General features: G+C 38.4%; 2 protein-coding genes and 1 non-coding gene across 4 annotated transcripts; all 3 read left to right on the plus strand.

Annotated features, from left to right (window-relative positions):
- Positions 1-1411: 1411 nt before the first annotated feature.
- Positions 1412-26888, plus strand: LOC120199971. 2 transcript variants are annotated; one of them, XM_039200924.1, is made up of 3 exons: positions 1412-2248; positions 18854-18858; positions 26878-26888. In XM_039200924.1, exon 1 carries the CDS (start codon positions 1494-1496, stop codon positions 2232-2234), a length of 741 nt encoding a protein of 246 aa, XP_039056855.1. In that variant the 5' UTR covers positions 1412-1493; the 3' UTR covers positions 2235-2248; positions 18854-18858; positions 26878-26888. The 2 variants fall into 2 exon arrangements, with proteins under 2 accessions (XP_039056855.1, XP_039056853.1); XM_039200922.1 differs by lacking the exons at positions 18854-18858; positions 26878-26888 and adding an exon at positions 3137-3372 and having other exon boundaries at positions 1413-2248.
- LOC120199970 (pre-mRNA-splicing factor ISY1 homolog) lies at positions 21492-23862 on the plus strand. Its single transcript, XM_039200921.1, has 2 exons — positions 21492-22499; positions 23738-23862. Exon 1 carries the CDS (start codon positions 21593-21595, stop codon positions 22490-22492), a length of 900 nt encoding a protein of 299 aa, XP_039056852.1. The 5' UTR covers positions 21492-21592; the 3' UTR covers positions 22493-22499; positions 23738-23862.
- Positions 25242-25402, plus strand: LOC120199992. The gene has a single exon (XR_005523503.1). It is a non-coding gene; the product is annotated as a U1 spliceosomal RNA (small nuclear RNA).

Here is a 26888-nt window from a genome sequence, read left to right on the forward strand (position 1 = left end):
ATATAATAATAAAAGTCAAAATTAGCTAACCCTTATTCCTATATATAATGTGGGTAAGAGGGAGGTAGGATAGTAGGTTGCCCCCAACGCCAGGTTAAAATCAGCTTCTGTGGGAGACCTCTGAAATATAAAATGTCCTTCGTGGGACTCAATCCCACGACTTCAAGGTTAAAATCCTTGCGCTCTACCAATTGAGTTGGATGGTCATTTCAAAAGTCAAAACAGGCAGCAAATCATTAATAATATAATATTGTATTGTATTAATAAAATACTAACTATTAAAATATTTAAAAATATATTTATTAATTTATTAATAATATAATATTGTAATAGTATACTCACTTATAAGGATCATGGATATAATTAATACTATATAATTTTTTTATTGAAACTATATTTGAATAATTAATAAAGTGTAATATTATTTATTATTAATATGATATTTTAATTAACATATTAATTATTAAAATATTTATTAATAAAATTACAAAAAAAATAATATATTAATAATGATATTAACATAAATAATGTTGATTAAATTAATTTAATACTTTAAAATAAATGTTTTTTTAAATATTTTTATTATAATATACCAATTTATCAACTAGAAATTATTTACATAACATCATTTAAACACCGTAAAAGAATATTTTATGGAAACTGTTATCAAGAAATTATAATTCATTTTACATGAATTATTGTCCATAAAATTAATTATAATGTATCAAAAAACTAGTGAAAATAGTTTACACAATATCATCAAAACACTGTAAAATAATTTTCAGAAGTTATTTTTTTGAAAATATAATTCATTTTACATAAAATAATTTTTATCAAATTAATTTTACGTAAAATAATTTTTAAATAATTTATTTTATATAAATTATTTTTCAAAAATAATAAATTTTTATTTTTTTGTATAATCACTAAAATTTGATCTATTAATCGATTAATCTAAATCAGATACCGTAAATGCAAAGGAGACTCAAGCTAGCTTACTTCTAAATTTTTTTTATCAGAATATAAAAAAAATAATTAAATGATCACACAGATTGTTTACCCTTTATTTAATGCAGAGTTATAATCATAATATCTGTGAGCGATTCTAGGATGAGGCAGTTTAATATAAAATTAAGGAAAGATACTATTTAAATGTTATGTTTTTAATATTTTTGGATCAACAAAAAAATATTATAAAACATAATATTTTCAATTATAAATTAAAATATTACGAAAAAAATTTATACTAAAAAAGAAAATATAAAATTTTAAATTTTAAATTACACCTAACTTAAAATATTATATTATTTATAATATTTTATACCAAGTTGTATATTTTTGTATTTGATTTTCATCATGTAACCCGGACCCGGAGCTGAGAGTATTTCTGATAAACCCTAAACCTCAATTGTTTCATATTTCTCCAATAACAAAGGGGATTTTATTCCTTGGTTAATTTTCTCTGATAAAACCCTTAAATCCCCAGAACCACAATGAACGGAATCGCCAAAAACCCAAAACCTCTAGCAACTCTCACTCACCAATTCCTCCAACGCTGCAACGTCAGCGGAACAGCCAAAGGTAAATCCAAGCTCAAAGCCGGCCAACCTTTAAAACGCTCCAAAATCTCCACTAAAAAGGGAAAAGGCGGCGCTCCTGTGGACGATTCCCTCCCTAAAGGTGGCCGAGTTTCCGACGAGAAGCAAAAACTCTACGAACAATGCCTCAATGCACCCACTCCGGTCCGTCACCTCTCACCGAAAGAGCGTGCCCGAGAAGCGGAAAGGGAAAAAATGGGATTAATAAGCAAAGAACGGCAACGGGAAATGGAGATTTTGAAGAAAGGAGGAAGAAAGGCGATGGGAGTCCCTGACGAGCCTATGATTATGGGAACTCCTGGGCTGGATTTGATTACATTGGGCCTTGTCGATGCTGATAAGATACCCAAATTTGAGCTGACGGTGGAGGATGGTCGGAGATTGGCCAAGGAGTATAGTCGGGTTTTGATGAGGAAGCATAGGGCAAGACAGGCTGCTGAGACTAATTTGTTGAGAATGAAAAAGGAGGCGATTGAAGCGCTGCCGGAGAAACTTAAGGAGGCGGCTATGATACCGGATTTGACCCCGTTTCCGGTAAATCGACTTATGCCGTCTTTAACTCCACCTATTGAAGGGTATATTGAGAAGGTTAAGGAAGCGACTAAGAAAGGTAACGCCAAGCAGAAGCTTAGGTGAAGGCGAGGTGAAAGGTATGCTTTTTTCCTTTTTTTCTATTTAGAGTGTTTTCACTTAAATTTCTTATGAAAAAAAATCAATTTTGAGTGAGTCTATATTGGCACTCTCTCTCCCCAAAGATGAGTGAGTTTAGTTGGTTCGATTATATCAGTTATGCGTCATTTTGAATCCTACTTAAACTAATAACGTTGAGAGCTTTTTTGATGGCATTACCATTCACTGTCTTGGACTTGGAATTGATTTATTGAAGGTAGAAAGAACCTTAAGATAGAATTGATCTGGCATTGATTGAGCTTTTTATATGCTATCTGTGACTGATTTGGATAAAAAGGTATTCCGTTACTTAAAAGCATTTGATAGCTGTGTTTGAATCAAACGTTGTTGTTTAAAAATGCAAGATGGTATTTTACTTGAAAAAGTACATTGTTGGATAACTAATTCTCCAATTGCCGAATACTAAAATATCTGTGATCAAGGTATGTTATGCAAAAAGTGTTTCATGCTCTGACTGAGTTCGGATGAGGGCTTCCTGATTATGGTTTTTGAAGTTCCTCAATAGGCATGTTAATTTTTGTAGTGTTACCATCTTCTTGTTCGTTACGACTTATCATTTGTGATTTATCTTAATGTCACCTTTTGTGTGTGGGGATTCGACATTTGCTTTTCTCTGATAGTAAAAATGTTTTCAGTATATTTGTGATTAATTATCCAAACACCGCACTCTCATCTCTTACTCATAATAGTGTTTATGAGCAGAATATATTTTGGTCTAGCAAGTATGTCTGTGATGTCGAGGTAGCTCGAAAATATATTTACTACATTAATTGTAAGTGTTTTATATAATAAACTCGCATGTTTTAATGAATATATTTCTCACATTAAATCTTTTGTGGCTGCTGTAGACACAGGGAGAATCCTGGCTAATTAAACTGATGATGAATTACAGCTGCAGTGTAGTGCAATTTTCTCTGATGGCAGAGGGTCTCTGACGTCCTATTTTGTTCTGGTTTGACATTACAACTGCCTTGTTCATGATATGTTGTTATCAGAGTATAAACAGAAGCTTACAATTATTTCGTTTTTGAGGACTTGTATGCCATAATAATCTGATTGGCTTTAATTGATGCCTTTTTTAAAACTACATTTCTGCTTTTGAAGCCTTAGAATTTCTTTGTGCTAGTGGGATTTCTATTATGTTCAACTTCTTACTTGACCTTTTGATTTTTGTGTGTATTCACTGGTGGAAAAGTGTCCATACGATTTTTATTAAGAGGAGGAATCCTATTACAACACAGGCGAATAGTCAACCCCCACAGGCCATAACGAACAGAGGGGATATAGACCTGAAAACAGAATATGAAACCACAGCTCTCTAAATAATGGCCTAGGAACTAAAGCCAGACACAAATACAGAGAGAAAACATAATTGGAGCCTATCCGATTCCATGACTAACAGCTTCAATGTTGGGTTGGGACAAATTATTTTGTTTGGTTTCATTTGACTGAAATATAACACTCTACTATTTTTATTGATCAAGTGTAAAATAACCTCAAGATATTGATATCAAAGTTCATAAAACAAATTATACCATATATTTTACTTGTATATTTAATAAATACTGATATATTTTATGAGTGTATATGTGTATGTCTAATTATCATGTAATCGACTAAATTGTTTGATATGTTTTGGTTTAAAGGATTAACTTAACAAAAACTATAAAGTTGAGAATAAAATTGTCAAAAGATTTACATAGTCTAATTAAATAAATACTCAACCATCTGTTCAATAATTAAAATAGATAAAAACAAATAAATTTTTGAATTAAGGATGAAAAATTTGATTCGACTTGAGTTAAAATTTCTCTTAGATAAAATTTGAGTATAAAATATGACTTGAATAATTTAAACAACTCAAAAATTTTAGTAATTAGTGAATTGAATTTTAAGTTCGAATCGAATTCTTTGATTATATATATATATATATATAATATTTAAATTTAAATAAATTAAAATTATAACATTATTTATAATTAAATTTAAATAAAAAAAACTAGAATAATTTGATTCAATTTTAACTTTATAAATTTGATTTGACTAAAACAAATTTAAATAAAATTTAATTTATAAAATAAAAATAATCAATTTAATTTGTTCAAATGTTGTACTCAACTCGATAAAATATTCACTTGCGCCTAAAAAATTCTTTAAAGAAAAGAAATCGAAATACAATGAAACATTAGACACGTGCCTTGCTAACAAAAATAATTGTATGGGTAAATTATATTGTTCCTCACTAAACTATACTCTCTCTCCTATTTTCCTCACCCAACTTTCAATTTTTCTATTTTACTCACTGAACTTTACAGTTTGAATCATTTTGCTCACTCTGTCGTTAACTATTTAACCGTGTTATGACATGGCACAATCATTAAAATGACTTTGTTTTGAAAAACACAAATATACACCAAAACGACGACGTTCTGAATCTTATATTGAAAGTTCGATGAGTAAAATAAGAGAGAGAGTAAAGTTCAATGAGGAATTGTGCACTTTACTGTTTTCCCTTTTCTTCTTCATTTTCTCTCCGTCGGCCACCACGTCATTTTTCATCCAACCATTGTCTACTGTCGTTGATGGTGGTCGTTTGATCCCAAATTTCATGGGTCGGTTCATCTCAACCACTTGAGTCCGAATCTAATGGTTGTTTCATCGAAATATATCTCAAAACCCGTGAATCTCGACTAAAACATTTCATCTCCATCACTTTCAATCTCAAATTCGTGGACTTTGAAGTAAGTTCCGACAAAATGAAGGTTGGATTTGAAATCACGATGTTGAGGCGAAGCAACCTATGAAATTTGGGACTGAGCGACTACCATCTACAGCGGTTGACGGTGGCATCCGACCACCTTCTAGTTTTTTGTTATTTTCTCAATTATTTTATATTGAAAATAAAAAAAAATGACACATCATCAAAACATTAGAGAGTTAACGAGGAAGTGAACAAAATGATTCAATTTGTAAAGTTCGGTGAGCAAAATAGAAAAATTGAAAGTTAGGTGAGGAAAATAAAAGAGAGAGTATAGTTCAGTGAGGAAAGGGGTAATTTACCCTAATTGTATTTAGGGTAATTTACCCTAATTGTATTTAGGGTAAACTATTTCAATTATCACTCACTTTTAAGCTCATACTCGTTTATACCAGTAATGTTTCAATTTTGTCAATTTTAGCACTAACATTTACTTTTAAGAGCAATTATGCCACACCGCCGTTAATGATCTAACAGGACGATAACATAACAATCGTTCGTCCTGATGTGGCTATCTCAGCAAAACGACGTCGTTCTGGAATGACTGTGTTTGGTGCTAAAAAAACCCAAAACAACGTAGTTTTATTTAACGACATAGTTTTGTTTTAGAAAATTTAGTGAAAGGGTGCATTTGGGGGATTTGAGGTTAAGGCCTTTTGAATAAAAAACTAAGACTTAACCACTATGCCAAACATTATTTTTTTAAAAACTCATGAAATTATTAATTTTTTGAAAAAAGCCCCTAAATTCTAGAAAATCCCAAACACTCTTAAATTTCTAAAAATCCCAAAAAAAAATCCTAAATTCCTATAAAACTCAATCGCATATTGCATGGCTTCTGTAAGGTACTATGCATATTATATTAACGACCAAATCTTTACCAGCACTTATTTCATCTACGTTTATAAATATGCTATCATTAACATATGAGTATGTTTGTTTTTGGTCCAAAATTTGTTTTAATAAGTCATTAAGTGGAAGATTTTTGTTTGTTTCAGTTATTGGCATCATTCTTAAACTAGAACACATTTTTCTAGACGGACCTCTGAGTTTAGCTCATGCTTTTTTTTAAACAGTGGCAGGGAATGCAGCTGGAATAAAAATGCATGCCATCTTTGTTTCCAAAGCTTCTGGTGAAATACTCAGAGTATGCTGGGCTTACGTATATGGAGCTGTGGCTAATCCCTAGCTTTGAAAACTCAGCATGGTCAATCATGGCCATCTCCTTGTTACGCTACATGCCATGTCACTTGTCAGCAGTGCTGGCAACTTGTTTCTTTGTACGCAGACATCGCATTAGCCGAGAACGCCCTCAATCTTCTCGAGTTCGTGAATTCCATGGAATGAGCCGGCGTTTGGTAAAAGCAATGCCTAGTTTGATATTCACCGCAGTCTTGTAAGATAATCGTACATCAAGAACCTGGACAATATGTCTTGAAGATTATATCGTGGGCGTTTTTTTTTCCTTTGAGGTTTTTAGGAAATTTATGGAATTTAGGGAGATTTTGGGAATTTTAATAATTTCATATATTATTTTAGAAAATAATATTTGGTACGCATAATTTTTGTTGTGTATTATGTTCATAAGATTATATCAAAAATTTAAGTTGACATCATGGTTAAGAGTTCAAAACCCCACATAAGTACAATTTTATTAAATGTTTTTAAACAAAATTATGTCGTTTTGGATTTTTTTAACACTAAATACAGTATTGTCTAAGTGATGTCATTTTGGTAATGTCGGAACCGTCTTTGGCTGGGCCTCGGAATCGGGCTTCAACTGGAATTGATTGGGTTAGAGTCGCCACCGACCACTTTAAAATGAATTTAGGTGGGTCGGATACCATCTTACCTGATCTGCATCTTACCAAAGATGTGTCGGATTCGGGAGTCGGTTGCGGTCAAGGAAGGATTAGCACCCTTGAACCGCCCTTTCGGTACTACGTAATTTCCAGTTGTCTTAGTTTAAGAAAATTGTAAATTTAAATTAAGAGGTGAAATAATGATCTCGACTACTTACAATTGATTGATTTGAAAGTGAACCTCTGTAGCCTTCGAAGTTTTCAATAAAACTACTTGGATTGCTTTGAATATTGGTATAACTTTGCTCAAAAAAAAATTGCCTTTATTTCGTGTAATCCCCTTTGTAATCTTTGGTATCTGTAGCCTCCCCCTCTCTCTGTTGATTACATGTATTTATACTAGAAAGAAATGACAACTTTGAGTCCTAATCAAACTCTATTATTCTTGTTTGTTTCCGGATATCTCGGGACTGAGAGTCGTGTAGTCGTGGGAGGCGCGAGGATGATGTTTGACCGAGCAGCTGGGATGCGTGAGGCGTAAGGGCTTCTCGAACAAAGCCGTGCGACGCTAGGGTGAAGCTTTTGGCTAGGGTTTGAGACAACCCTAAATATCTCCATTATGAACCGTTGGATCTCGTCTAGATCCAACGGCCACTGTTGCTGGTGGCTGGAGGCAAGAGTGGGGTTAGGGTTTCTGTAAACCCTGATCTTCTACAGGTTTGGGCCACACGTGATGTTGGTTTTGTTTGTGATGGGCCTGTATACAAACATAAAAAATACATAAGTATGTATATTATATAATGTAGTTAGTAACTATCATATAATATAACAACATTATTTAAAACAGATAAAATTTAGTGTCTTCAACTGCCCCTCTTTGCTCATTATCGTGTAACGACAATAGAGCAAAGATTAAAAGACACAAATTTCGACCATATCGAATATCCACTTTCGAAGAGTTGAAATCCGGTACGGAAACTGATTTGTCAATACGAAATGACCCCCTCGTCGTGAGGTTGAGTCAAAACTAGAAAATTCTGAGTCTGAATCCTTCGTTATGAAGTTGAAACCGAGCTCAGAGTACTGTAAGTAGTTCATGGATTGTCTTCTAGCCAAAGATACTTTGTTGTGAAGCTGGGTATGGCCCCTTCGTTGTGAAGCTAAGTCTGGGCACTGGATATCCTTCGTCGTGAAGTTGAAATCCAAGTGAGTAGTATTGTTCCGAGTCCAATATCCTCCGCCTTGAAGTTGAAATTGGTTCTGGAACTGGGAAATTGTTTGTTGACAACTAGTCGTCCCTTCGTCGTGAAATTGAACTTGCGTTCCCTGGAGTCCAATATCCTTCGCTGTGAAGTTGAAATTGGCTCTGAAATTGGGAAATGTTTATTGACAACCAGTGGTCCCTTCGTCGTGAAGTTGAACTTGCGTTGTCTGGAATCCAATATCCTTCATTGTGAAGTTGAAATTGGCTCTGAAATTGAGAGATGTTTGTTGACAACCAGTGGTCCCTTCGTCGTGAAGTTGAACTTGCGTTGTCTGGAGTCCAATATCCTTCGTTGTGAAGTTGAAATTGGCTCTGAATTTGAGAAATGTTTGTTGACAACCAGCGGTCCCTTCGTCGTGAAGTTGAACTTGCGTTGTCTGGAGTCCAATATCCTTCGTTGTGAAGTTGAAATTGGCTATGAATTTGAGAAATATTTGTTGACAACCAGCGGTCCCTTCGTCGTGAAGTTGAACTTGCGTTGTCTGGAGTCCAATATCCTTCGTTGTGAAGTTGAAATTGGCTCTGAATTTGAGAGATGTTTGTTGACAACCAGCGGTCCCTTCATCGTGAAGTTGAACTCGCGTTGTCTGGTGTCCAATATCCTTCGTTGTGAAGTTGAAATTGGCTCTGAATTTGAGAAATGTTTGTTGACAACCAGCGGTCCCTTCGTCGTGAAGTTGAACTTGCGTTGTCTGGAGTCCAATATCCTTCGTTGTGAAGTTGAAATTGGCTCTGAATTTGAGAAATGTTTGTTGACAACTAGCGGTCCCTTCGTCGTGAAGTTGAACTTGCGTTGTCTGGAGTCCAATATCCTTCGTTGTGAAGTTGAAATTGGCTCTGAATTTGAGAGATGTTTGTTGACAACCAGCGGTCCCTTCGTCGTGAAGTTGAACTTGCGTTGCCTGGAGTCCAATATCCTTCGTTGTGAAGTTGAAATTGGCTCTGAATTTGAGAAATGTTTGTTGACAACCAGCGGCCCCTTCGTCGTGAAGTTGAACTTGCATTGTCTGGAGTCCAATATCCTTCGTTGTGAAATTGAAATTGGCTCTGAATTTGAGAAATGTTTGTTGACAACCAGCGGTCCCTTCGTCGTGAAGTTGAACTTGCGTTGTCTGGAGTCCAATATCCTTCGTTGTGAAGTTGAAATTGACTCTGGGTAAACACCTACAAAAATATGCATATATGCGATGTTAGGGATGTCAAGCTCTTTGGTATGCCTAAAATGTATAGGCAACATATGTTATTCTGGGCTCTAGAGAGAAATCTTGATCTCCGGTGGCCTGTCGTTGTTGACTCTTGATTTTGAAAGCTTGAGGTTCCGATCTCTGATCTTGCACATTCTGTTTTTTTTTTTTGATTTGGGAGATGCTCCTCAACCATCTCAAGTATGTGCATGAGCCTTGATCGGCTTCTGGGTACCTGTACTTTTCAATGAATCCTTGTACAGTAATATGCGATTATCTTTTCACCAAAAATAAATAAATCATTAGGTTTAAATCTAATTCAAGATGCTCGAGAGGAAAGATTGTCTTTATTTATAAGGGAGGAGAAAAACAAATGATACATGGCAAACATTCTAGAAAACGAATACACAATTATGTGTAAATGAACGTCTTAGATTTCGATAATGTGGGCACTTCTGAGCTGAAAAGTTGTTTGGTGACCTTGAATGAGCCTTGATCAGCTTCTGGGCACCTGTACTTTTCAATGAATCCTTGTACAGTAATATGCGATTATCTTTTCACCAAAAATAAATAAATCATTAGGTTTAAATCTAATTCAAGATGCTCGAGAGGAAAGATTGTCTTTATTTATAAGGGAGGAGAAAAACAAATGATACATGGCAAACATTCTAGAAAACGAATACACAATTATGTGTAAATGAACGTCTTAGATTTCGATAATGTGGGCACTTCTGAGCTGAAAAGTCGTTTGGTGACCTTGAATGCAGCCTTTGCCAAAGGATTTTTGAAAATGCGACAACGTTTGGGAGAGTGCGACATTTCTCCGATTTGTTGAGTTCGTAGAAGATTCATGTGCCGGGATGTTTCCACTGTTAATATCCAAATCGCTCTTTCCGGGTTTTCAACTTGGACTCATCCTTGGTTGCAAGACGCCCTTTGCGGGTTTTCATCTTGAACCCACCTTATTTTTTCTTCTTTTGTTCTCTTTTTCTTTTCATTTTCTCAATTTAAGGCGCCCTTTCGGGTTTTCACCCTAAACGTTTTTTTTCAACTTAGGACGCCCTCTCGGGTTTTCATCCTAAGCGAAGTATTTCTTGACTGCGTCTGAGTTAATGGGATGTGGCAGTTCAGGTCCGTCCATTTCAGCCAGGATGAGGGCTCCTCCGGAGAAAGCCTTTTTCACTACATAAGGTCCTTCCCAATTTGGCGTCCATTTTCCTCGGAAATCTTTCTGGACTGGCCAAATTCTTTTTAGCACCAGATCTCCCTCGCAGAATATTCTTGGGCGCACCTTTTTGTCATGTGCTCGGATCATTCGTTTCTGATAGATTTGACCATGATGAATGGCTTTCAGTCTTTTTTCATCTATCAGATTAAGCTGATCATATATGGATTGTGCCCACTCTGCATTATCCAGTTTGACTTCTGACAAGACCCTGAGAGACAGAATCTCGACTTCAATGGGTAGCACTGCTTCCATTCCATAGGCTAATGAAAATGGAGTTGCCCCAGTCGAAGTTCGTACCGAGGTTCGATAAGCGAACAAAGCAAAAGGCAACTTCTTATGCCAGTCTTTGTAAGTTTCAGTCGTTTTCTCCACTATCTTCTTAATGTTTTTGTTTGCTGCTTCTACTGCTCCGTTCATCTTTGGTCTGTAAGCAGTGGAATTGTGATGTTTTATGTTGAACTGTTCGCAAGCAGCACTCATCATCTTGTTGTTCAAGTTTGTTGCGTTATCGGTGATAATCCTTTCAGGTAGACCATACCGACATATAATTTCTTTCTTCAGAAACTTACAAATAGTGGATTGAGTGACACTGGCATATGACGCAGCCTCTACCCATTTCGTGAAATAGTCAATTGCTACGAGAATGAAACGGTGACCATTCGAAGCCTTCGGATGGATTTGCCCGATAACGTCCATGCCCCACACAGAGAAAGGCCATGGTGACGTCATTACATGAAGCGGATGGGGTGGAACATTTATCTTGTCTCTATAAATCTGACATTTATGACATCTCCTAGCATAGTTGATGCAATCGCTTTCCAGTGAGGACCAAAAATATCCGCATCTCATTATTTGTCTTGACATCATATGCCCATTTGCATGTGCTCCACAAACTCCATCATGTACTTCTTCCACTATCATTTTTGCCTCTTCAGCATCGACGCACCTTAACAGAACTTGGTTATGGCTTTTCTTGTATAAAACCTCTCCGTCAAGGATGTATCCAGCTGCCAACCTTCTAAGGGTTATCTTATCGGTTTCGGTGGCTTTTTCTGGATAACTCCGATGCTTGATATACTGAAGAATATCGTAGTACCAGGGCTTAGTGTCTTTCACTTCTCCAATTTGGTAACAATGAGCTGGGTACTCATACGACTGCATGTTAATTGACATCATTTCAGACTCTCCACCAGCCCTGAATGCGGCTGCCAATATAGCTAAAGCATCAGCCATCTGATTTTCTTCTCTAGGCACGTAGTGGAAGGTGGCTTCGTCGAACTCTTCGAGTAGATCCAGCACTAGTCTCCGGTATTCTAACAGTTTTATATCCTTGGTTTCCCACTCTCCTCGGAGCTGATAGATTACTAAGGCTGAGTCTCCATACACCCGCAAAGTCTTTATATTTTGCCCCAGTGCAGCTCGAATTCCCAAGACACAGGCTTCATACTCTGCCATGTTATTGGTGCAATCAAAGTTTAGTCTGCTGGTAAATGGGTAATGACTCCCTTCTGGAGAGATCAGGATTGCCTCGATGCCGTGTCCTAATGCATTTGATGCTCCATCGAAATACATTCTCCAGGAGCTGTATGTTGAAGTCTCTGCTTCTTCTAAATATATGGCCATCAAGTCTTCATCTGGGAAATCAAAGTCCAGCGGCTCATAGCTCTCAGTAGTTCTGCTTGCCAAAAAATCGGATATGGCACTGCCTTTTACCACTTTTTGGCTCACATATTCGATGTCGAACTCAGAAAAAAGCATCTGCCAACGAGCTAACCTTCCAGATAGAGCAGGTACACCAATCATGTATTTTAATGGATCTAACTTGGAAATCAGCCAAGTAGTATGATACAGCATGTATTGCCGGAGTCTTTTTGTAGCCCATACCAGAGCACAACAAACCTTCTCAACAGGAGGATATCGGCCCTCGCAATCGGTGAACTTCTTGCTTAAATAGTAGATGGCTCTTTCCTTCTTCCCAGACTCGTCATGTTGACCCAGGACACACCCCATGGAGTTCTCGAATATGGAGAGATACAAGAACAGAGGTTTGCCTAGGGTAGGAGACATCAGGACAGGAGTGCGAGACAAGTACTCTTTTACCTTCTCAAATGCAATCTGACAGTTTTTATCCCATGCTCCAGGGTTATTCTTTCGGAGGAGACGAAAGATGGGGTCACACTTGTCGGTTAACTGAGAGATGAACCGAGCTATGTAATTTAGTCTGCCCAGAAAACCTCGGACTTCTTTTTGGGTTCGTGGTGGAGGTAGATTCTGGATAGCCTTAACCTTATCAGGATCGACCTGAATGCCTCTCCTGCTGACTATAAAGCCTAATAGTTTTCCAGATGTTACCCCGAAGGTACACTTGCTAGGGTTTAGTCTCAGTTGGAACTTTCTCAATCTCTGGAAGAGCTTCCTCAGATTCTTGACATGTTCATTCTCGGTTTGTGCCTTAACAATCATGTCGTCAACATAAACTTCGATCTCTTTGTGCATCATGTCGTGGAATAGGGTCACCATAGCTCTCTGATATGTTGCCCCAGTATTCTTTAATCCGAAAGGCATCACTTTGTAACAGAAAGTTCCCCACATTGTGACGAAAGTGGTCTTCTCCATGTCTTCGGGATGCGTCTTGATCTGATTGTACCCCGAAAATCCATCCATGAATGAAAAGTAGGCGTTCCCGGCCGTATTGTCCACCAGAGTGTCTATGTGTGGCAGAGGAAAGTTGTCCTTGGGACTTGCCTTGTTAAGGTCTTGGTAATCGACACACATGCGTACTTTCCCATCCTTCTTCGGCACAGGCACTATGTTGGCCACCCACTCAGGGTATTTGGCTACTTGGAGAAAACCGGCATCAAATTGCTTCTTGACTTCTTCCTTGATCTTAGGGAGCATTTCTGGTCGCATTCTTCTCAGTTTTTGCTGCACAGGTTTGAATTCTGGTTTGATTGGCAGTTTGTGAACTACCATATCTGTGTCTAGTCCCGACATGTCTTGATACGACCAAGCAAACACATCTCCGTACTCCTGAAGTAAGACTATCAGGTTTTTTCTTGCTTCAGTCGAAAGAGTTGTGCCGATTTTAACCTCCTTTCGATCTTCCTCAGTGCCCAAATTTAAGATTTTGATCGCCTCCTCATGTGGCAGTATTTGCTTTTCTTCTCTTTCTATCATTCTCAACAATTCGATAGGCAAGTTGTACTCCTCTTCATTATCGCATTCATCAAATTCCCCAAGATAAATGGTTGATTCAAAATCCACCTCTGGATCAGGATCATCAGTGCCCACATTATCGTTATCTGGGAACCTGAAAGGAGGAAGATGTGCATGTGTAAGAGGATAATATCTCACATGGAACGGTCAAGAACTAACTTTGAGAGTAATTGGAAATGAAGTACTGGAATGAAGGAGATAGATAATGAATTCAAAAATAAAAGAAAAGTTTGTTTGCCATGGAAAAGAAAAATGCATCTTTTATTAAACTTAAACAAAATGTTTATTCACCCTTACAAAAGATCACATATTGCCCCGGGTATAGGCAAATAGGGATAGTTTGAATATTACTCTGAAAGATTCTTGTAAACCACATGTAGTTCTTCCACCGACCAACTGCTAGGCACGAACCCATGTGGCAGAGGGCATATCCTGGATCTATCTCCGTTGTCAACATCTTCTGTGGTCACGGCATTGATGTTCAGATCTTCCAGAGCCGTTTCTAACTCAGATATGGTGGTCTCAAACACATAACCACCTGACTTGAATGTTCTGAAAAGCGGCGGGAATGTCATAGACTTCCATTGGAGTTCGTTTCCAGTCAATCTGGCCAACCTTCTCTCCCGGTTCTTTTGGATCTCCTTTCTCTTTTCATGATAACTGGGCTGAAAACCGAGCCCAAATTGGTCTAATTTTGGGATAGGAATGACAGGATTGATCATTCCTTGCAAATATTTCCCAAAACCTCTCCCGGTTCTGGCGCCTCGGCCCAGGGTTTGCTTGATCTCCATCCTTGTGCATTTGGAGAGTCGAGGTCTTGGGATTCTCTTTCCTTCCGCCACGAATGTGGCATTCACAAACTCCAAGGAGCGGAACGAACATTCTACCGCTTCCTCATCTACTTCGATGTATGGAGCCTCCGTGGTCACGCTTGCCACGATATCTTCTTCAGCGTTGATAATTACTAAGGCCCCGTCAATAACAAATTTAACTTTTTGGTGCAACGTGAAGGGTACTGCACCTGCTTGATGAATCCACGGCCTTCCCAAAAGACAGCTATAGGACGACATGATATCCATAACAAGGAACTCAACATCATAGGTGGTTGGTCCGATGGTCAATGGTACCTCGATCTTTTCGATTACCTCTCTTTTGGTCCCATCAAATGCTCGGACCACATTCTGAAAAGCTCTCATATGAGAGGTATCTATTGGTAGCCTCTTCAATATAATCGAAGGCATCACGTTCAGGGCCGAACCATTATCGATTAAGACACTTGGTAAAGCGTGCCCCTTACAGTAGGTAGTAATGTGTAACGCCTTTGTTCGGCCTCTTCCTCCAGATGGAATCTCATCATCTGAAAACGAGATGAGATTATCAGCTTGAATATTATTCACCAGTCGATCCATCTTGCTGACTGGTATGTCTTGTGGCACGAACGTTTTATTAAGGACATTCAACAGCGCTTCTCGGTGTGCTTCTGAGCTTAAAAATCGTGCTAGCATTGAAGTACGTGTAGGTAAGTTGTGGAGCTGCTCTATAATGTTGTACTCGCTGTGCTTCAAGATCTTGAGGAACTCTTTAGCTTCTTTCTCCTTTATAGGTTCATTGACAACTAGCACATCTTCTTTGAATGGCTCAAGTGGTCTTTGCCCCACTTTGCTATCGCATCTTTTGGAAGTACTCACCTGGCATTCGTACTTCCATGGCACTTGCCGATTATCCTTATATTGAAAAGGCCGAGGTACTGTGATTACCACCTTGGCTGGTGTTGTCACTGTCATATTTGCCTTAGGGGTAATTATCAAAGGACTACCCCTACCAAGTCTCCTGTCTGATGATTCTCTGGTGGAACAAACATCTGCTTCCAAAGAATCTTGAATTTCTTCGTAAAACTCCAGCTTTTTTCGGTCCATCATGAGCTGGACAAACGATCTGAACTCTGGGCAATCTTGCACTTTATGCCCTTTTTGGTTGTGGTAACAACAATGGTTACCATCTCCCTTTTCTGTCGTATCTGGGTATGGTTCAAGAAGCCCCGCCCTTACCATTTGGCTCCATACCCAAGCCAAAGGAGATTTGATCTCCGAAACACTCGATTTAATTTTCTTGCCCCCTTCGGTAGTAACGACATTGATTCCTGTCTCCTTATGATTGGGTAAGGGATTTTGGGCGACGTTTGGTGCTCCAGAGTTGAAAGTGACCCAATTCTTGTTCCGCATTCGTTGCACAAGTCTCTTGAACGCGAGACAACTTTCAATCGAATGCCCCTGCACACCGCCATGGTATTCGCAGTGAGCGTTCTCGTCATACCATTTCGGGTAAGGGGGATTTATTGGATTCATAGGATAAGGCGACACTGTATGAGTGTCGAAGAGCTGTTGGTATAATTCTTTATATTTCATGGGAATGGGGTCAAACTGCTCCCTTTCCCTTTCTCTTCTTGGTTCTCTCTGGTTCTGTCTAGAAGTACCGGATGGTACAGCTGCTGTGGAATTTGAACTTGAGATCGTAACCCCCTTGTTGACGTTGTAGGTGTTTACATTGTTGATCTCTCACTCTTTGTTTTTCATGGGAGGTTTTTTACTAGAGTCTCCTCCCTCGATATTTCCTTGTTTAATGGCCAACTCGATCATTTCGCCGGCCATGACTAAATCTGAGAAACTTCCCGACGTGATTGCTACCAAGTGCCCGAAGTAAGGTGCCTTCAAGGTCTGTACAAACAACTTTCTAGTTTCCTTTTCATCCAAGGGTGGATGAACTTGCACAGATAAATCCCTCCATCTCTGTGCGTACTGTCGGAAACTCTCATTGTGTTTCTTCTCTAGGCTTTGTAACATGACCCGGTCTGGTCTCATATCGTTGATATGCTTATACTGCTCCAAGAAAGACTTGGCTAAGTCTTTCCACGTCTTGATATGAGTCCGGCTAAGCTGGTTGTTCCACCGAGTAGCTGAACCGGACAGGCTCTCCTGAAAGTAATGGATCAGGAGTTGGTCATTTCCCCCGTACCCTGTCATCTTCCGACAGAACATAGTGATATGGGCCGAAGGGCAGCTCTTCCCGTCGAACTTCTCAAACTCAGGAACCTTAAATTTTGGTGGAAGCACCAAATCGGGAACCAAGCTTAGTTCAATTGCATCAACACCATAATAATCATGGTCTCCCTGGACCATCTTCATTTGGTCTTCTAACATCCTGATCTTTTCTTCCATCTTCTTCGCCTTATCCTCCTCGTCAAAATCCGGGATAGGGCAGTCGTTCAGATGACTGTCAGGCTTTGCCACAGAAGTCTGTAAATTTACCGCTGATACAGCTTTCCCTCTAGTGGCAGATGAGTCACTTTGCAGTCCGGGTAAGGTCCCGGATGAGGCAACCACTTGTGGGGTCGGTGGTATGGTTATCCCCTCAGATGCAGCTTCTCCGGATGCACTTGTCTGTTGTAAACCAGATAACTTAGCCACGATCTGGTCGACTAGGGACTCCGTGCTTTTCTTTATGGACTCCATGGTACGTTGACTGTTCTGAGCCATCTTGTCCTCCAATTCCTTTTAAAGTCTTGCCATGTTCTCCTCGAGTTTTTCCATTCTGACATCCATTTGTTTTTTCTTTGCACGAGTGTTGTGAGGGTGGTGCGTATCTATTGCTTGCGGTGGTAAGCTTGGTGTCTGAGACATGTTCTGTTAGTTAATACGAATGTAAAAACATGGAAAATATAAAATAAACATACATGAAATATAAAATGCAAGAAATGCAATGCATAATGTATGCAATTGGAGGCATTGATCCAGAAAAGTGTTCATTATTATAAATAACCCTTGTTCAGACAAAAATGTTTTATCTTTTAAGAGACATAAAAACAAATTAAAGGTACATTCGGACTAAATCCTCTAGACCCCGAACAACTTCCAGTAGGTTGACAAGTCTTCTGCCTTCATCTGTCACTGGTTGAATGCCTTGTCGAACCACCCCAGCTTCCCTTGCAAGGCCGTGAAGATGACGGGCTGCTTTTTGCACTTGATCCAGGAAATCTCGGATGGTTGCGTCTCGGGCCCTCACCCTTCGATGTGCTTGTTCCCAACGGAAACGCCATTGTAATCCTCCGTCGAAGGGCACCATCTGAAGCTCGTTTGCTTGCCTCTTGAACCCATCTACAATAGCTTCTAACTCAACTATTGTCTTGCCATCTTTCTCATGCTGTTTTTCTAAGTCAACTACCCGAACTCTCAAGCGCTGGTTCTGATATTGACTATCTGCCAAGCGTCTTTGGGCAGTCTTCATCTGTTCCTTCCAAGCTTTCTCATCAGGCCCCTCAAACTTCCTTTTCAGGCTATGAGCTTCGTCTTTCCAGTATTCAGAGGTTACCTTCAATTTGGCGTTATCCTTGACCTTATCTTGATACCCCTTTCTCAAGTCTTCGAACTCAAAACAGACTCTTTTATGTTCTCTTTCCAGTTTATTTGCCCGATCTTTCTGAGAGTCAGCATCTAGCTTCCACTGATAGCGTTCGGCTTCAAGTTTCTTTATCCTTTGCTTCAGCTCACTATTCACGGCTTCAAACTCGGTCTTGGCTATCTCGAGTTCAGAAGGGACATGCCTGAGTTGTTCTTCCATGGTTCGGGTGTCATCACAGTCTGGCACAGGGATGTTGTCATTCTTTCTCAATCTTCGCCACTCCACATAATCCGGAGTGAGCATGCTTCTGGCAGCTACAACATCCATCCGGAATACTTTCCTCCACGAATCGGCTGCTTCTTTGATCATCTTCTTATAGCTGTTGCCATGATACTCAAACTCTGACCTAGCCAACTCGCATGTTACTAGGACAAACTGACGTGCTCCATACTGTCTAAGTGCTAATAACAGAGCATACCCGACTGCTCCCCAAAGTCCAAGTAAGGTCACAGTGTCAGAGTCATCACATCGGAAAAGAACGTCACTGAGAAATAGCCAGGGGGCTCTCCAGACAATATCCCGGTCCTGAAGATGCGTAAAGACCTTCATCCATTTTTCCTTCGAGGCTCCTTCATGCCATTTTAAGGTGATAAATTCACCTAGATGTGAATAGGTGGTGCTGAAATGGCGGTAGGCAACCCCGTTAGTCTTCCAGAAGTGGCTGTGAATCCAGACCTGAAGGAGCTGAATGTACCCGGTGAATCTTCCTCCGCCAGTTCTCCGGCAATGGTTGAGAGATCGAAAGGTCTCGGCCAAGATGGCTGGTGCTGGGTTAACTCGTTTAGAAAGTTGCTCAAATAGTTCCACCACGGTAGCGTCAATGCACCCCAAAGCTTTCGGAAAGATGATCAAACCGTACAGACCCAGTGCAAAAAGGTCTATAGTCTTCCACTCATCAGGGTGGTTTTTCATTAGTTGCTTTATGTGGATCCATTGAATTCCTTCTCCACTGCCTCTACGCTGAGTCCGATCGATTACCCATTTCTCATCTACTCCTGCAACTTTGGCCAGTGCATTCTTGAAGGGCTGGCTTTTGATGTGTTTAATGTAGGCTCGCTCAAGCTTGATGCTTTCACAATGCAGCAGTGTAGTGTATTCTTCGATGGTGGGCACCATGTCCTCTTGGTTAAAAGTGAAGCAACTATATCCCGGGTTCCAGAATTGAACCATGGCTCTGATTAAGGGCTCATCAATCTTAACATGAAGCAAGAGTGCAATGTCACCGTACCGTTGGCTGAACTTCTGTCTCCGATCATTCTTCCAACTGTCCCAGATATCTCGAAGCTCTTGTACATTGTTCTGTTTTAGGCTGATAGGGGTGTAGCGAACCAACTCTGACACATAGCTTCCTTGAAGACTGTCTCCCTTTTCACTTTGAGTCTTCTCGGACCATAGTCGTGCCTCAGCGTTTTCAATCTCTTGTATTACAACACCTTTGTCCATGAATTCAGATTATTTGAGTTTTAATAAACACCTTTTTAGGGATCAATGGCCTCTTGTTATGATGCAAATGCTAAAAACAAACACAAAGGCAAAAAGGTTAGTAAAATAGAAATAAATAAAAATAAAAAAAATGGTAAAGGAAAAAACATAAGGACACAAAAAAAAGGTTAGGAAAGAAATGTCCTAGGTTTTGGAATGTGGTTTTGGGGTAGGCTCTATTTATTCAAAGTCTCCCGGTTTAGGTTCTAAAAACGGTACTCGAGTTATCCTTGCTGGCGCCCCCTTGGGCCGACCAGACCCTTAGTCCGAAACCCATCACAGGCTTGTGTGGACTAAGTTAAACTCAAGAGGACACATTCCCTTATGCCCATACGGAGAATAAATTCACACGAAGGCATAAGGTATATGAATCCCGAAGGCTACTTGCTAGGCCCATACGGTGAATAAATTCACAAGAAGGCGTCGCTTTCACCCCCACTTAAAACGGGTTCGGAGCTCGGGTTTAGAGCCTTAGATGAAAAATGTTTAGAAAGCTGAAATCATTAGAAAACAGTCAGTCCAACTATTTACTCGAAAAATATAATCAAAAATAAGTAATAAGGATCGAAATATTACCTTAAAATTTAAACTTACCCTTTTCGTTAAAAAGACAACTGGAAATTACCTTAGCCTGACTCACTCACCTGTGTCCCCAGCAGAGTCGCCAAGCTGTCGGAACCGTCTTTCGGCTGGGCCTCGGAATCGGGCTTCGACTGGAATTGATTGGGTTAGAGTCGCCACCGACCACTTTAAAATGAATTTAGGTGGGTCGAATACCATCTTACCTGATCTGCATCTTACCAAAGATGTGTCGGATTCGGGAGTCGGTTGCGGTCAAGGAAGGATTAGCACCCTTGAACCGCCCTTTCGGTACTACGTAATTTCCAGTTGTCTTAGTTTAAGAAAATTGTAAATTTAAATTAAGAGGTGAAATAATGATCTCGACTACTTACAATTGATTGATTTGAAAGTGAACCTCTGTAGCCTTCGAAGTTTTCAATAAAACTACTTGGATTGCTTTGAATATTGGTATAACTTTGCTCAAAAAAAAAAAATTTGCCTTTATTTCGTGTAATCCCCTTTGTAATCTTTGGTATCTGTAGCCTCCCCCTCTCTCTGTTGATTACATGTATTTATACTAGAAAGAAATGACAACTTTGAGTCCTAATCAAACTCTATTATTCTTGTTTGTTTCCGGATATCTCGGGACTGAGAGTTGTGTAGTCGTGGGAGGCGCGAGGATGATGTTTGACCGAGCAGCTGGGATGCGTGAGGCGTAAGGGCTTCTCGAACAAAGCCGTGCGGCGCTAGGGTGAAGCTTTTGGCTAGGGTTTGAGACAACCCTAAATATCTCCATTATGAACCGTTGGATCTCGTCTAGATCCAACGACCACTGTTGCTGGCGGCTGGAGGCAAGAGTGGGGTTAGGGTTTCTAGAAACCCTGATCTTCTACAGGTTTGGGCCACACGTGATGTTGGTTTTGTTTGTGATGGGCATGTATACAAACATAAAAAATACATAAGTATGTATATTATATAATGTAGTTAGTAACTATCATATAATATAACAACATTATTTAAAACAGATAAAATTTAGTGTCTTCAGGTAATGTAGCCACATCAGTAATGTCATGACATACGGTTGTCATGTCGTCGTTTCGTTAGATCATTAATGGCAAAACGATATAATTGTATTTAAAAATAAATATTGTGCTAAAATTGATAAAACTAAAATGTTAAAGTCCAAACTTAAAGCGAATGATATTTGAAGTAGTTTTCCTGGTATTTATTTCCTCCCTCTGTCGACTGGTTTTTATCATGTCTGAATTTCAAATCTTCCTAGGGTTTTATTCTCTGTAGGTCGCTCAATTTTCTCGAAAGCCTACCTCTTGGTTCCGAAATCCTCAATCGAGATATGGCTCGAAACGAAGAGAAAGCTCAGTCGATGCTCAATCGATTCATAGCCCTAAAAGCGGAGGAAAAAAAGAAACCTAAAGAACGCCGCCCTTTCCTCGCCTCTGAGTGCCGTGATCTTTCCGAGGCCGACAAATGGCGTCAACAAATCATGCGGGAGATCGGCCGCAAGGTCGCCGAGATTCAGAACGAAGGCCTCGGAGAACATCGACTTCGAGACCTTAACGACGAGATCAACAAGCTTATCCGAGAGAAGTCTCATTGGGAACGCCGTATCGTTGAACTCGGCGGCTCTAATTACGCCAAACACGCCCCTAAAATGACGGATTTAGAAGGGAACATAGTGGATGTTCCGAACCCTAGCGGACGTGGACCCGGTTATCGGTATTTTGGAGCGGCGAAAAAGTTGCCAGGAGTCAGAGAGTTGTTCGAGAAGCCGCCGGAGTTGCGAAAGAGGAGAACTAGATATGATATTTATAAGAGGATTGATGCGAGTTATTATGGGTATAGGGATGAAGAGGACGGGGTTTTGGCTAGAGTGGAGGGGCCAGCGGAGACAAAGATGAGGGCTGAAGCGGAGGAGGAATGGCGGAGAGTGGAGGAGATTAGGCGAGAGGCAAGGAGAGGGGCGAAGGAGGTGGTTAGCGTTGGAGCTGCGGCGAGGGAGGTGTTGTTCGAGGAAGAGGAGGATGTGGTGGAGGAGGAGAGGAGGGAGATGGAGGAGAAAGAGAGGAAGGATAAAGAAAAAGAATTCGTTGTGCACGTTCCCTTGCCTGATGAGAAGGAGATTGAGAAGATGATTGTTGAAAGGAAGAAAATGGAGCTTTTAAGTAAGTATGCGAGTGAAGAGTTGTTGGAGGAGCAGAGTGAAGCCAAGAACTTGCTTAATATTCAAGGATAGAATAGATGCTGGTAATATTGTATTTTCTAATCTAGAACTTAGATGATATCAAATGTTATAACCTTTCTGTTTTGGTTAGATTGCTTTTAGATTGAGTTCCAAGAATGACTTTTCCATGTGCAACTTGGGTTTTTTGTGTGAAAAAAGTGCTTGAAAATTCATTATATTTGCATTCTGATGATGTTTGCACTGATGTTATATCTGGATTTGGTTACATTGATATTATCACTAATCTTGTGATAGCTTTTGTTTGTTTTTATTGCTGGTGCTATCATACCTCGCCTGTTTGATGATGCTTAAGATTATAAGAAAAATATGTTGGTTTCTTCCTGATGCTACTTTGAGCTGTAGGCATCCACCACTATAGTTTGGATATAATCCCTGAATGATTAATTATGAAAGGTTCTTGCTTAACATTGGATGACAGATGTTGCCCTTAGCTTCCAAGTCCTTTGCATGTTTAGAACACTTTTAACAAGTTTTTGCAAGTTCAAAAGAGAGACCTTAGTATTCTAATCTAACATATATTACTTATGATTGTACTTGATGCTTAGGGTATTATGATCTATGGAATTCCTGTATATTCCAACTGACCAAATTTTATTGAAAGAAAAATCTCATACCCTTGATGGTTGTTTAGGTATCATAACTTGTTTAAGTTTGTAGGCTTTGTGGATAGTTCTCATGCTTTCACTCACACAAAACTGGTTTCATCTTGTGATAGCATTTGTTTTTACTACTGGCATTTGGTATCACACTGGAAATTAAACATTCCAATGTGATATTTATTAACATAAGATGCCACCTACTGTTAAATAAAATATTAGCCTGAACCTACACTACAAAGATCTGTGTTGATGATACACATGTAGTATGAATTTATGTCCAAGACATTGATGCTAAATAAATATATTTCAGTAACTTTTGACATTACAGATCTTATTAACTAGCTTTAGCATATTTGGCCATGTTGATTTGACAAAAGTGAAGGACTAGATCTCAATTTATATAGGAAACTCTTTGGACAATATGATGTAATACTGTAATGGATAGTTGCTTCGTTCGGTCATTCTCTACTTTTCATATATCATTTAAAAAAAATGGAATGAAACAGATTCTGGGGAGTAACATAACTTAGTATACTTCCTTTTCATCAGTGGGAGTTGGAATTAATTCCTGTTTATCTAACTTTATCCTTGTTTTAGGAAGAAACTTCTGAACTTAACCTATATTTTGTACACTGCAGGGGTTAAATATTTTATGTCAAAGCAGTTTCAGGTATTGGTTTACATGGTCCCAATGAGCCAACATTAAAATTTTGAAACATTAGCCGAACAATCAGATCTTGTACTCTTTTGCACTGGAGGCTAGGCTTAGATTGAACTGAGGATGATATCTTTTACGAACCCAGTGGAGTTGTGTTATTAAAGGTTGTGTTGCTTAAAATGTCATTCCTCCGTCTGGAAAATAAAATGGCGATTCACTGTTTCGTAGCATCTACCTTTGAATATCAATGGGCTCTATTTTAGTTCCAAGATTCTTCTCCCGACACTAGATTATGTATGAATTACTGATGATATTATGCATGGAGTAGACATAGCTTGAAAAATCTTCAAAATTAATGTTTGAAACAATGAAATCTAGTAAGTGAATTTTGGTAAGGGTAGGAAAATCATATCGATTACTGCATTTTCCTTTGAATGACACGAAAAAGATTTATTTTCTGTCACTCAGTGGCTTTCTCTTAAATCACGGACTTTGTTACACGAGATGCAATATGTTTCTGAAATGAAAATAACCGAAATTATAAACCAAATTACCATATTCTATCGACATCCAAATTCTGTTTCCCTAACATTCGACTCTTGTTTAACATTTCTTTCATTCCCCTCCGGCCAGACCCCATGGCTAAGGCCATTCCAAGCAAGTAATTATATCCAGAGTTTTTCCATTAGAAATGCCAATGGATCCCTGGTTTCCTCTTCGGTGCTGCATAGGGGGCATTCGGTGATTACTTGGCAGGCCCATGTTATCGAGTAAAAAGTTTTTTCACCAAACTATCCTATGCCAAGTCATTTTCTCCTGTTTGGGTCTTGGAATTTGCCAAACCCCAGCAACTTTAAAAACAGACCCAGTCTGTCATTTCTAAGCAATAAAAATATACTGCTTTTGCTATGGTGTTCTGCTTGTCTTGAGAGATTTGAACATTTGAAATCAAAGACAGATATTCTCATTTAAGAAGCTGAACTCGGTTCAGCAAGTTTCTGTTTCACAGCTCTTGCTTGCATTTTACTTGTCAGAGTCAATTTCAACCTCACTGGCAGAATAAGTTGACGGTAACTGATATTCACAGGCCACAACACTTGGTTTATGGAAGGTGTGTTTCTGCCGCAACAGAACTACCAAAATGGTTTACAAAATCGATAATTTTGTTATTTGATTTGATTGGAAGGTTGGGGATTGAAATCCTGAGGCGAAAACCGGTTGGTGCTTCAGCAACTCGTCAAAACCAAAACCGTATTTGTCCCACTTGAAAGTACATCAGAGCCATAGGTTCTGAGGTTAAATTACAATCATCTTTTCAGATTCTTATTTGAACTATATATTACCCTTCCATGTTTGCTTATTTGCCCATATTTAAGAACTCAGACTGATGCTCTGGTAAAAACTCTAAATCCACAAAGGGAAGACAGCAAAGCTGAGAGTTGAGCAATGCTTATAAAAAAAGAGTATGGGTGACCTTTACAGCTTACTTATTTGGACGGGGTTGATGGGCAATCAGTTTAGTCCATGGCCTAGGCCGGTAGTTTTCATTGCACTCGGAAGGTGCATCTGCCTAAGGACTCCTCGAGTGGGAGAGCCTTCATCATTATTTGTGGCCGTGGTGGTGTGTGTTTGTCCGGCCGGCCCCTTCTCAATTCCCAGTTAATATTTATCTTATTTAATAATATTTCCAACTCATAGTTGTACTTTCCTTTAATGTTATGGTTTATATAAAAATAACTACTTAAACTATACTTAAAATTGATTTTTTGATGCTTAAAAAGTTTTTATTAAAAATATGTTTTTTACTTAAAATTGTTTTTTAATACTTAAAAAGGTTTTATTAAAAATATGTCTTAAAATTGAATTTTGATGCTTAAAAAGTTTTTATTAAAAATATGTTTTTTGTACTTATAATCGATTTTTAATGCTTAAAAAGGTTTTATTAAAAATATATCTTAAAATTGATTTTTGATACTTAAAAAGTTTTTATTAAATATATATCTTTTCCCGTGTGTTTATTGTAAAAAAAAATCTGTTATACTTTTAAGCGCTTGCCTATTATAAAAAAAAATATGTTATACGTTTAAGTGCTTATCGTCAAAAAGAATCTGTTAAGTAACATGTCACGTTTATAATTTTTATTTTTATAAATAAAATATTATTTAAAATATATTTTTTGGAAAAATAAAATATGAACATGACATATGTCACTTAACGGTAGGCACCTAAAAGTGTAACGAAGAAAATATTAGGCACTTATTTTTAACGAAATTTTCTTTAGACACCAAAAGTCAATTTTAAGTATAGTTTAGACGCTTATTTTAAGCCTAACTTTAAAAAGGTTCCAGAATAAAAATATAACCATTTCAATTGGATGAACCAGGATAAAATATAGCCATCTCAGTTGGATGGGGGTGAAATAATAATCAGAGGAAAGATTCACTTAAATATATAATGAAATGAAAGAAAAGACCTGAACCGTGAATGATTTCAAGCGGTGTTGATTGGCATGCTTACCAATTTTAGCATTGTTTGTTAATTCTTCTACTCCACCCAAACTACAAGGTTATTTTGTTTCGATCATGCAATTGCATCAACTCTAGTTTTCCATAATATTATGGAAATTGATTTCCGGATTTTAAATTAAACAAATGATTTGGATGAAATAATTATCAGAGGAAAGTATCCATTAAGATGTTATGAAACAATAGAAAAAACATGAACTGTAGTTATAGCATTCTTTGTTTATTCTGATTAAATCTATTATCAAGTTATTTTGTTTCGATAAATGTATTGCACCAACACCAGTTTTCCATAATATTACCTCAACCAGAAGGAAATTGATTTCTATTTGTCATTCCTCCAGTTTTAAATTAAACAAATGATTATTACTGGTAATTCTAGCTCTAGCTGCCCTTGCGTTTCCTTTTACTACTACTATTTTTTTTTGGGTAAACTACATAAATGATCACATAACTATGGGTCAGGTCGTGAAATGACGTCCATTTTCAAAACTGTGACAAATATATCACTTAACTATTTAAATGAGTTCAAAATAACCACAAGACGTTAACATTTAACAGAGGTGTTTACGTGACAGTTAAAAATGATATAATTAGGGCAGAGTCCT

The sequence above is a fragment of the Hibiscus syriacus genome, unplaced genomic scaffold, assembly GCF_006381635.1.
Source record: "Hibiscus syriacus cultivar Baekdansim isolate YM2019G1 unplaced genomic scaffold, ASM638163v2 tig00005856_pilon, whole genome shotgun sequence".
NCBI classification, from domain to species: Eukaryota; Viridiplantae; Streptophyta; class Magnoliopsida; order Malvales; family Malvaceae; genus Hibiscus; species Hibiscus syriacus.